Source organism: Lonchura striata, chromosome 3, assembly GCF_050655825.1.
Source record: "Lonchura striata isolate lonStrDom1 chromosome 3, ASM5065582v1, whole genome shotgun sequence".
NCBI lineage: Eukaryota > Metazoa > Chordata > Aves > Passeriformes > Estrildidae > Lonchura > Lonchura striata.
The window spans coordinates 57,975,758-57,988,777 of NC_140705.1; the positions used below are offsets into that span (position 1 = coordinate 57,975,758).

Sequence of the window (13,020 nt, forward strand, 5' to 3'; positions counted from 1 at the left end):
CTATTTTGACCATACTTTTTATATGTAAGGTTCACATGAGTCTCAAAAGACTGTGTAGGGGAGAATATAGCAATAGAACACTGTGTCTTATTGGCAGTGCTAGTTATGGGAATGAAAACATAATGAAAATTATGAGATAACTCCAGAATAATTTTAAACGCATCCCATGACATAAAATATATATATGCAATACAGATATACACTATTAATAATGTTTTAATAACTTTTAATTTGGGTCAAACAGTATAATTTTCTTAGTATTTTTCATTCAGTTTTTCAAAATTGCCATCAAAAATACTAAAAATAATTTATTACTATTGAAAATGGGTAAAAAAATAATTAAAACCTCATTTATTGGTAAAGTATTCACTATTGCACATATTTTTTTTAGTTATATTAAAAAATGTTGTATTAGAATTTCTCAAATAACTAGCAATTTAAATAGGAACATTGGGTTTGGAAGTGGCATTGTGTATGCTTTTCTTTCTATTAACAATGTCTTGAACTTGTCTAAGCACTGTTACCACTCTTTCAAGTAAATGGAAATCTCAAAGTATAGTCTTTTTCTTCAAGTTCATATTCTATCTGAGAGCAATATTAAAGATCATAGTGCAGTAAATATTTTCAAAACAAATGCAAAATAATTCAGCAGTGCCAGAAATTTGGTCCACTTTTAGGTTCCTAATGCCTAATAAAATCAATAGCAAACAGGTGTTTAAATGGTTTTAAATTCCACTCTACATTTAATAAAAAATATATAGCACAATGATTTTCAACTTACCCTGGAAGTAACTCTCTCCCATGCTTGCTTCACCACAGCTTGATCAAGTGATAATTTACCATCTTTCCTTACTGACTGGGTTGCAAGTTCAAACTGTTTCCTTTTTACCTCATATTGTACTCTGAAATGCTTAAATGACTGCACAAAGAGAAAACCAAATCAATTGCAGTAGAGAGTGAAGGAGTTAAATTCTTTAACATTTATGGATTACCATAACCTATGGAAATTTTATATTGATAGCTGTCCTAATATTTCCCAAAGAGGAATAGCAGTTAACTTTTATATTTACTTGTATATTTTTTATTTATATATAGATAGGACTTTTGTATTTCCCTTCAGCTATCAGATTCTGAAACATATATGAAATGAGATAATAATTGATCAGATAAATTGTAATTGGATTTAATGCTACTTGGGATAGTGGCTGCATTTAGAAAACAGTCAAGCTTCAGGGGAAAATTTAAGCCATGTTTTGTATTTCTGATTTAGACATTAACCTTTGAGAGAGCAGATGAAAATAAAACTCTTAAGTCCTGTCCTCTCCACCTGTCACCTCATCCAGCCTTCAGCCATGCCTCCTATCTGAGCTAAATCATGCAGGATCTGGAGGGATGGCACAGACACATGCTCTCTTCTAACTAGGACAGTCCTTCACACTGCTGGGAAAAGCTCTGTCTTAGGCAAACCATCTGTGCACTGTCCCACGTAGCAAAACTGGAGCTGACATTGTAACTCCTCCACCAATAACAGGCAAGACACTTTGTGTCCTTATTTCTTTAAACAATACTATAGTGACTCTCCTATATACAGACTGCAAAAATACTGCACTACCTGTTACACATAGTGATGACAAAGACTTGTTATCATACGTAATTTCCCTGCTGCTTACCTGATACTTCTCTTGTAAGCTTGTTTCTGCCACCTGTGCTCGGGCTATGTCTCTTTCAAATTGTTCTGCCCACACTTTTAGGTCTCTTAGCATCAGTCTGTCTTCCTTCTATGATGTAGTACAACCACGCATTAAAAAAAAACCCATTGTAGCCTTTTAGTAGAGCTGTCAGATGTAGTCCAGAAATTATCTCTATAGCAAGTCAAGGTCATTAGTTGTAGTGAAAGCAAATGTGCCCAATTATCTTAGAATTTACCTTCTTACAGTCTAACTGAAAAGCATTTTCTCAGTCTGAGAGAAGTCAGCAACTAGACACGAGTCTTACAGGAGTGATATCATGATGAGCGGGAACATTGCAGTGTCAGAGATATTATCAGCAGTTTTCATCTGATGTTAAATTAACATGACGTTCTTTAAAGATATCTTAACAACTAATTTTAGCCTTCAATAGATTAGTGAAGTCAATTTTCAGTAAAAGTTAATTGAGCTGAGACAGGAAAGGATTTTTAAATCTTTTACCACCATTTTATTAGCTGGTCTGCTATTGCTGAAAAGAAAAGTTATTGTCTGATTGACTTCAGGGTAATCCTTGATATCAACTCCAAGTTCAGAAGTAAGCAAAATATTTAGAATATTTTAACATGGAAAATGAAAAGAAAGAAAGAAAGAAAGAAAGAAAGAAAGAAAGAAAGAAAGAAAGAAAGAAAGAAAGAAAGAAAGAAAGAAAGAAAGAAAGAAAGAAAGAAAACAAACACAAGTATATATTAAAATTTCTTTTCCCTCTATGTCATTTTATGGCTTTGAAGAAAAACATATTTGTTTTACAGTTTACCACTTCAGTCTGTCATGGCACTGCAGCTTTGCAAGGCTGAAAAGTTCTCTGCAAAACTCACTGACTTGGCAATGGGCAGAAAAACACTAACAGAAAGTCTCAGGTCTGTGAGCAAGTAATAAGCAGAGGTTATCAGGAAACAGAAAGTATTCTATGCACTGTGTAAGCAGACCAGTCAAGTAGGATACAAGTGTCCCTGATTCCCAAACAATGAACCAGGTGTGTTGGCTGTTAATCACAAGCTACTTTTTGAAACCAAAGAAGCCCTATTACTGCCAAATTTGTCAGAAATATACAAATAACAAATCATATAAGCTAATCACCTAAAATGAGTCACACTTGAAGCATTACATGGGAGAAGAAAAACTGGACCATGGGGTAAAAAAAAAGTAATCACTGCCTGCATTTAAGAAACAAAGTACTGTCTTTTAAAAAATGAACCTGACAGTGGAAAGAAGCCAATTTATGGTTCCTTTCTTTGAAAGCTGCCTAAAATAAGTAAAATATAGCTTCCTCTTAATAATTTTTAAAATATAAAGCTATTGCTTCATTTCAGCCAAGGAAAGGAGCGGCTCAGATAAGAAAGAAATCTTTGATGTATTTCTACTAATTCTTTCACTGAGACTCAGAACAGTGGTAGCTGGTTGGACATAGTTTGCACAACAGATTTGCAATTATCACAGTTATCCTGACAGCCAGGTAGTTGCAGAGAGGTTAATATGCTGTTAGAGCAGTTGTGCTGGAACAAAATTCTCTGTAGCTCATGCTCCTGTCTTCTGACCCACACAGGCTGATACTTCAGAACCAGTATAGCACAGATAAAACACGTCCCTGCTCCAGCTACCTGTAATACTGGGTTTTCCTTGGTGTCCCAAGAAGCCAAAACTCCCAGCACTTCCAAATTTTCAAATAATTTAAATACAGAGAAGGAGAATAAAATTTCTATTCCTCTTGTCTGTGTGTGTGAATATAACATCAAGATTCTTTAAGAAAGCCAACAAATTCATGACTAGCCCCCTCTGAGGAAAATGATAGAATCATTTAGGTTAGAAAAGACCTCTAAGATCGTCTATTCCAGCCAAGCAGAATATAAAAAAGAGAGTATCTTAACCCATTCAGCCATGAAAAAAGAACTTTGGTATTAAATTTGTTCTATTCTATAACTTTAGTGAGACTGTTGAGATCTCTATTAGTATTTAGCTGCCAGCTCCATAAAAGCAATGCTAAACTGTGCATTTTAATGGATTGAAAACACTAGAGCAATCTTACTGACTGAAAATTTCAGTAAGATATTCTTGAAGTCATGAAGGGAAGAAGTGTGCCCCAATGCTCTGTATATTACTTCTAATTCACACTATAAAATTCAGTTTCATAAAATACTGCTTTATATTCCTCATATTCCTTAAGGAAAGACTTTGACAGAGCATCTATACGCCTGCAACAATTCAGACAGCAATCTGAGCAAAACAGGTATTTTGCAAGATTACTTTATCAGTTAAAAATTTAAATTTAAAACCCATTCTGACCAAATGGTTTTGAAATAGAGTATCTCTGGGATTAAGAATACTTCTATGGTACCTGAAGATAACACAGGAGCAGCCTCAGCTCTCTCAGACCACATATGGTTTCTCTGATACCAAATTAACAGGTAGCACTTAGCCTTCTTTGTTTAAAAACTATTTATTTAGGGAAATTTTGATCACTTAAATTGCAAAAGATGTAGATGCTTCAGCAACCACCTAACTGGATGCTATAAATTACATTGTGCAGCAAGGCACAATGAATCTTTTATTTATTTATTTATTCATATGTTGTCACAGGTTTCCAGTTCAGTACATCACTTACCACCTGCAAATTAGATTTTGTGGTCCTTGGTTGATACTAAAGCCCTTTAAAGTCTCAGTTTACGTAATCAACAAAAGACATTCACTTTTTTAGACACCAAGGTGCTTGTCATCAACACCCACCAAATTTAGTGAACTATCATTCTTGAAAAAAGACTTTCATTAGTGCCTAGTATTCTTACTCTTAATAAAAAAAATCAAAATTACATTCTCACAGATACATAAACTATCTTCTAAAGTCTACCATCTGAAGTAGGATGCAGACCAGAAGACAGACCACCAAACAGAAGTTATCTAGAATAAATATAAATATTTGTGCTTTCTCCAGCATGAGGACTGTTGATCTCTGATCCATTTATTTGAATTTATCTAAAATCCTGTCATTTACTCAGTATAGTACTTCCAAGCAGCATTTCTAAATATTAATTTATCCTTACACAATTCCATGAATGTTCACATATTTGTAGAGATGAACAGAACTGGAGCACTCAGTTGACAAGGAGCATCAAAGAAGGTATTTAGAGAGAAAAGTTTGAGTTCTGATGTGATAATGGAGTGCACTTTAAATTTGCAAAGAAAGTTTTCAGCCCAAACTCAAGATCAAAATATTATTTTATTAACTGATATACCAGAGTTAATTTGAAAATTTCATAACACAGAATACTGTAGGGTTTGAAGAGCTTAAAATATAATGAAAATCTTAATTATGGACTTAATTAGTTCCCTAACATGTAAGTATAAACAAGGTATACTGATCAAATTCTCAGGCACAGACACTAGAATTTTCAAATATTACCTTTTAAATCAAAAAAGCTTAAGTATGTTTTTCAGGGACATTTAACCATTGCATTGCATAAGTACTGAGAAAATGGAGTCCCTTCAAAAATGTTTATATATAGATTCAACTGAATATGCTGTTCATTTTGAAAACTCTGGCTTATATCTATAAGTTACTGGATATATATATAGGTTACTGAAATTCACTCCCTGGCAGTGGTATCACAGACACAGGGTGAATGCTGAGCCAGGCATCACCTTCAGGGATGAACTATTAATGACTAGCTGCAGAAGTAGACTAAATCCCTGGAAAAGCTCAGAAAGCTATTTTTGCAACTGCTGCTCAGGAAATACCTCTTATACTGGGGAACTCTGCTGGCATAAAAATGTCAGAGATGACAGGTTTATCTTCTGAATTACTTGCTCATCAAAGCACAAGAAGAGAAAGACTTTACATCAGAAATACTTTGAGGGGGTGAGCTTTAAGTACAGCTAAATTTATACCATGATAAGGAAATCAGCAGAGTTTTACCATTTCAAATCTCCTCTGGCTTAAGAAGCAATGTACTGGGGCTGTGTAAGGCTAAGGATTTAGAAAGTCCCATCAAAGGCTTCCAAACTTGTTTGAGTTTGCTTGAATGGATTGAGAATATAGGAGTAATTCTGCTCTCAGTATAAATATTTGCATCACTAGTTAGATATACATAATGTGAGACAAAGACGAACCCTTGATCCTAGTTACTTTAAAATAATCTATTTTATATATTTATTTAGCAAAAAAAAAAAAAAAAAAATCCCAGCCAAAAAAACCCCAAGAATGTGGAATTTGAACAATTAGTTGGATCAGGTCAAGTTATAAACAGTTTTGACTGACTGCAGTGACACCTGCTATTCATTTCACAATATACCCACTTCTGCAGTCTTTCAGGTTCACCTCTGAATGCTCGTTTCACACACTCTGTGTTAGGTTTCTGAACTTCTCTCAGTTAATACTAGAAAATCAGAAGTATCTAAAAGTCTAGGATGGTTAAAAATGCATATTTTAAAAAATATAATAATTTAGGTGAAAAAGGAGCAGTACATCACACAATTACAGATGAATACTCTCCTTCCTACCCACAAGCCACATACATCATTTACACAAGCATACACTCTATCTACTCTATATACCTAAAGACATACAAAAGTATCCATCTAAAATGAGATATGTAGAAACACTGAACTATAATCTATTAATTTAATGTTTATATCTATACTTAAAAAAAACAAGAGCATAGTCTGGGATTTATTATAGGAATGCTGACTTTCTTTTCCATAATATTTCTGTTATTTGCAAAATTAAGTATTAAGCTGTTAGGGTCAGCTCATGTAAGAGAGCATTCCTAGATTCATCATGTTAATGTATTGCTTTTCAGGAAAGTTAAACTCAAAGTTAGCAAACTAATGCACATTAACACCCCCAAAATCTAAAGTCAAATAAGGGTAGGATGAAAAAAGAGAACCATGGAAGGTCAAATTCAAGCAATTATTCTGAGCATACACCCTTACCTTAAATTTCATAAAAGAAATGACAAAAGTTGGGATTGCTTGAAGTTCCTAGCAATATGAAACAAATGGGAAAACAAGCAGCAAGGAAAAAGAAAAGAAAAAAAGCAAAATAAAATAAAGGAAAGCAGGCAGAAAGTCCAGAGAGAACAGTGAGCCACACATGTAGGAATACAAGATGTACTTAGAACTATTATCAAGCTCACATGTCTTTATCATATCTAGTGAAGTAGTTTTCATATTAGATCTGACTTCCAGATTACTAATCACTACATGATTTATTATCTGGAAACATAATTACTTACCTTAGAATAACTGTGTTTCTTTGAGATGTGTTGACTACACGAGTTCATACATGTTCATAGCTAGTCCATGCATGAGAGATTAGACTCATTTTAATTCTGAAAATGCACATGCAAATAGCTGTTCCCTCTGACCACAAATAAGGGATAAGTTTCAATCATTACTCCACTTCTTCCAATGCAAATTCTTTATAAACTGAGCATTGAATAAGGAGGGAATACCAACAAGAATTTGTGTGGACAACACATCTTGAGGAAACACAGTGACAACTGACTTGAATGGAGGTGGGGAAGAAGGTTAGAAATCTCCTCTTGCCCTCCCTCTCCCTGCCAGAATTCACCCAGACACAGCCCAGCCTGAAGTAGGATTCTTCTAACTAAATGTAGGCATCTGCAACTAGGATAGTTCCTTTTCAGTTCTTCAGGCAAGGTGGATAAAACAAGTTTTATCTAGCATCTACTGTCCATCTTACAGCAGGCACTTAACTTAATGTATCCTTAAACAAAAAATTAGGATTAGTCCAAGAGTGCAGGGGACAACAGTCTTGCAAGTTATCCCTCCCAGGTACCAGGACTGTGTGACAAATACTTTAGACTATACTTCAGCAGGAAGTCAGAGAGGTGAAAAAGAGAGGGTTATACTGGTCATGAAAACAAAAACATTTTTAATCAACTGCCAACAATGTTTTATCTATCATTACTTTAGGGATGGATTAATCTGACTCTGTTTTATCTCTGTTAATATGCTCTGCAAGACAGGCTTCCAGAAGATTGTTTGTTTAAGACCCAATGTCTTAAGAAAGATGTCATCTGGGAAAGTGTTTATCTCTTGCTGACTACATGTGGAATGATGCAAGCTGTTAGATTTTAAGGGTGAATCCTGTTTTAAGTAACTAAACTAACCAAATAATTTAAAGATGGACAAGTATACTCCAGGACAGTAAAAAGGAATATAGTTCTTCCTCCAGGAAACAAAGAATGATGACATTAGAAATTGAGTGCAATGTCAAACTCTTACTTTCTTCCCAGTCTAGGAGTTACTGGTTTCTGCAGCATGACATACAAGGGGTCAGCACTTCTACCAAAATTTATGTGGATTGCTAGTGGAATATCTAAGAAGAGGAAGTGGTTCTGAGATCAGCATGTTAACATGTCAAATTGATTTGTGTTGTTCTGCTTCCTAGTAATTCACATAGAATTCTGGATGCAACTCATTATTTGCCCTTTCATAACTCATGTGCTAGCATCTCTGTGGGTACAGCCAGAGACAGGCAGAGCATGGAATGGCTCAATCCTGCATTCTCCTGCATCATCTCTGCATAAATCTCAGAGGAAGGTGGTGAGGTTGTTCCTCAAAACCCAGTCCCAACACAGCAGAAGGCCTGGCCGAGGCTGCTGGCAGCAGAAGCTCCCTGTGTGCCATGCTATGAGGATGGCAGGACTGCCTCAGCCTGAACAGGTCACAGAACAAGGCTTCAGTGCTCACCCAGTCCTTTCAGCAGCCCCATTGCTTAGCAGGATGCTGAGAAACTGGCACAAGCATGTACCCAGATTAATGCTGCAGGAAGGAAAATAATAAGTTCCAGTGCTCAGGCACTGGCATCAAACAGCAAAGCTACAGCTACCTCAGCCTCACACAGGCAGAAGGAAGGAGACTCACTCCTTGCAAAGCTCTTTTCTACCTCTGTAGAGAATGCAAAGAAACACAGATAAAAAATTGCTTCTTCTTTCTCTCTTGCTGGGGCTGAGCAGATTGTCTCAGCAGTGCTTCCCGTGTTTGCCATGAAGCAAGCAAATCAGCACTAGGAAGTGAGTCATGATAACTTGGCATTGCTGAGCACATAGAATTCCAGTGCAAAGCCAATGCACTAGAGCCTACACAAAACAAATTCCAGTGACGAAACGCAATTGAAAACAATTCCTTACAGCAAAGAGTTAAACATCAGTGTGAAATAGAAAGGAACCTCTGTCAAAATTGTAAATGCCTCTCAAGTATAAAAGCCCAAAGACTGCACCTAAGCAATATCTTACACCATTCTTGTTCTTTTCCAGAAACACAGTGTGATAGAAATATAAATGACACATTGCTTTAGGGTAATAAATTATTACAGTATCATTGGTGTTATGCTTAAAAACCTGTTAAGGAGCTTTATTATCCATTCATTTGCCACTATCTACAATAACTGGTAGTGCTATTTTTTGCTCTTGCTGCTACTGAAAAGAGGAAAATATCTGCAAGATCACCATATTATTTTCTCCACCTACTAAACATCTTCAAGATTGTTTCTTTATTCTTGGCTAATCTTTCCCAGTTTTCTTAGTGTGTTTGTCACTTGAACTGTTCATCAAAAGGAAATATAATAAACCAAAAAAAGTTTATAAAATGTATTTATAAAGGCCCCCTTCATTATAAACTCTTTTTTATAATTATGCAAGAGAAACTTACATCATTCTCTGGCACATCAGTCACTGTATGATGAGGATCAGGATAGTACTTTAAAAATTGGGCTACATAGGTCATGACAGACTTTTCATCTGGCTTTTCAACATCCACATCTAGACAAATAAAAACATGAAAAATTAAAATTTTAGCTGAACGGCATAAAATGCTGCTTAAATATCTAACCACTATGAATTAGCACATCAGCCTAAGACATGCCAAGTAGTTAAAACTTTTTCAAGTTGAAAAATGCTTTTTCAACTAAGTATTAGGTACCTTCGGGGTCAAGGAGTCTTGGGATTCCTAGTTCTGCTTCTGCAATTGTGAAAGCTTCTTCCAAGTTTTCTCTGTTTGACCTTCCCTTCACTTTCTCCATGTCCACTAAATCTGGGCGGATAGCATGAATAACAGAATGAAATGCAACACCACTCCTCCAACTTTGTCCAAAATCTTTGATTTCAATTCCAACTTGCCTAAAAAAAAAAAAAAAACAAAGAAAGGGGAAGAAGTTACCAACAACATCAGGACTACATGAAACGGAGGGAGATATGAATGCTCCACCCTGGTGTTACCCATCATTAAACCTAAACCATTTGTTCCTGTAGTGCCCAGTTAGGTCAACTGCAGTTCCATATACCCACTGCATAAATTCATTTCTACCTACAAAGATCCAAGTGGTTTTTATCATATACATGATGTATTTGTCTCCAGTGGGCTTGCTAGACCCAATAAGACATGAAATGAGCAAGTGCCAGAATTCAATGTTCCTATAAGCGTTCACTGAGGAATGCTTAATCAGTGTGGTACTGGCAGTGTCACATGGAGTGTTTTGGCAGCAGGACTAACAAACTGGCATTCAGATGTCCAATTCCTCTTTCAGCACTTCATTCTGTCAGAGATAATCCCACTCATTAGTCAGAAATTATAAAATATAATCACATGCAAAATGAATGTAAATCATTGTTTATTACTTGATTTGTTTTATAGTGGTAACATTTAGCAGCCTCATTTGTCAAAAAGAATGTGGTGAGGGGCTCTATAATTATATATAGAGGAAGGCACTATATAAATAAAGAGCAAAAGGATGATCCCTGACTGAGAGAGCTTAGAAACTGAGCAAAAAGCTTTCACTTAAAATATTAAATCAGTTCATCTGTAGTTTACTAACTTTGCTGCTGTGTACTGTAACCATTTTAACAAAGCCTTCCTGGCGCTTCCTTGGACCTTGGTTACCACCTTCCGTTTGCTTGGGGGACTTGCAGTTTCTGAACTGACAACACTTTCCACAGAAGAAGCACTGCTAGACAAGGGCTGCAGCTGTGGGAGGTTGCTTGTAAGCTCTTCAATCTGCAGGGAAAAAAATGTTAATGAACTCTTTGTAGATGATCTTCTTGATTCATACCAGTTTCTTTACTAATTCCCCAATACAACAGTCTAAATAAAGTTGGGCAGAAGCTATAATTAACTGTGTTTTATTTAAGCATGTATTATAGGAGCTTTAGAAACACTAATGTATGTGTCCAGATGATGGTCCTAAATTCAGAACAACTAGTCATCTAACAATGACTGATTTCACACCCCACAGCTAGAAAAATATGCAAGTATGTCATGTTACCTATTATAGGAAATTATCACCAAAATAGAAGACAATACCTTACATGTAGTTTGAGTTCAGATTATGAAATAATCCACTCATTTCAGAGCAGTGTCATTCAATTAAAAAATGGCAGTGACCTCAATGATATCATCTGGATAGTTTTTTTACTTCCTGTTGTACTGTTCCAGCATAAATTCAATTGCGTTTTTACTTAGAGATACCTTGTGAAGAAATAGTGAATGTACTGCAGGCAACATGCTTTAAAAGTGCTTACTAACGGTGTAGGACAGTAGTTATGCCTGCCATCAAATGAAAATCATTAACTTTATTCTTTCAAGAACATTAATTTGACTAACAATTTGGTTCTTTAACATGACAAAGCTATATCCAGAGGAGGTTGCAGGATTTTTTTATGCTGTCCTCTTAAAATCCAAAGTTGTCACATTACAGAATAAGTCTGCCAGAATGAGAACCAAAGCTCTCATGGATTCCTGCTTTCAATAATGTTAAAATTATGTATCTGCCTGTGACAACTAAAGGAAAGGTCAAAAAATGATAAAAATATGCAGAAAGCTAGAGTTTCAGTAAGACTGAGAAACATAATCTTCTCTCTTCATTTCAATGAGCTATAAATTAAAATGTCAATATAATTCTGACTAACTCATTCTGATGAACTCTAAACTACTGAGGCATCATAGTGGTTGGTGCTGAGAAGAACAGCATCCCTGAGACATCACAAGGGAGCCAAAGAACCCCATAAAGAAGAGCAATAAAATTAGTTGTTATTTTAAGTGTTGAACAGTGACTCACTTTGTTAACCCATATGGACAGGATTTAGAAGCCAGTTTTACCTCCCACCTAACTTCAACAGAATGCAAGTGATTTCTCCTCTACAAATTCAACCCTCTCTCAATCTACATCATTCACAGCTAAATTTCATCCTTGCAAATACCTGCATCTGCCAGTGAAATCACCATGTTTACATGTATGGTCTGAGAATAATTACTGAATGACATCCAGTGCACTGGAATTAGACATTTAGCTCAGTCACCACTGAAGCTGCTAAAGATACTTGTAACAAGAATCCACAATTCTATTACTTTTCTGTTTTGCAATGTTATTCTTTAGAGAAGGCAGAAGAATATGTTTCAGTGATGAAGGAACTCTGTTCTAGGCAAAGACAAATCTATTCCACAGACAAGTATTTAATTTTACTCAATGTGAAGCATCATCACCTGTTGCTTTATTCAGGATCAGATCCTCGGCAAATGGCAAAGTGACTTAACTATGATGAAAGACTAGAACTACACCACTTCATATAAAATGATAATCTGAACCATTGTTTGAGCAAGCAACTCTGAAGTACAAAAAATGTAGTACCTGAAAATATAAAATGATGGTCCACACCAAGCCAAGCACAATAGAAGGCCTGCCATCAGCAATATCAGTTGAGTTTATGTTGACAAGCTTAATCTATATAGAAAAGAAAATGTGTTACTATCACACACAAAGTATAGTAATTATGAAATGCATTTCAAATAGGTTCTATTTTTGAAATGCATTTCTGCAATTGAACAAGATTCTCAATTAAAAAAACCCAAATATTGAATAGTGCAATTTCCCGTTTAGACAATTATAACTTCACATTTTGAAAGGTCTTGGAAGTAATGGAAAATTTTTAAGACTAATCCATGCTATTATTTGTAGAAAAATAGTTTCAAGCAGAAAGAAAAATAAAAATTAGATAGAAACACTGTACAAACCGGAGATCCTCTGTATACGGACTAGCGTGAAAAGCAAAAGGAAAAATGTGATACAAAAACAAATTTAAAATGATTAATTATTAGGTAAATGCATTAATCCATTTTTTTTAATGCAAAAAAAGCACATTTTTGTCCTATCATACAATAAAATTTTATCAAGAGAACAAATTAAGTACTCTGCAACATATTTTAAATTATGCAGGGGTTTCTTGATAAAGTTCTAAACCATGTGTAATGAAAACAAAAAAAG

General features: G+C 35.2%; 1 protein-coding gene across 34 annotated transcripts in view; it reads right to left on the bottom strand.

The window, feature by feature from the left end:
• The window catches only part of SYNE1 (spectrin repeat containing nuclear envelope protein 1), a 290,639-nt gene that overhangs the window by 214,911 nt on the left and 62,708 nt on the right, over window positions 1-13,020 (bottom strand). For 32 of the 34 annotated variants that reach the window (XM_085576560.1, XM_085576559.1, XM_085576556.1 and 29 more), the window contains 7 exons: window positions 12,771-12,791; window positions 12,388-12,480; window positions 10,579-10,757; window positions 9,687-9,883; window positions 9,417-9,526; window positions 1,671-1,778; window positions 782-919 (listed from right to left, as the gene is read on the bottom strand). In XM_085576560.1, the coding sequence (XP_085432686.1) occupies window positions 782-919; window positions 1,671-1,778; window positions 9,417-9,526; window positions 9,687-9,883; window positions 10,579-10,757; window positions 12,388-12,480; window positions 12,771-12,791 (846 nt within the window). The remainder of the gene's footprint in view (window positions 1-781; window positions 920-1,670; window positions 1,779-9,416; window positions 9,527-9,686; window positions 9,884-10,578; window positions 10,758-12,387; window positions 12,481-12,770; window positions 12,792-13,020) is intronic. The other 2 variants (XM_085576565.1, XM_085576589.1) reach the window with 1 other exon arrangement.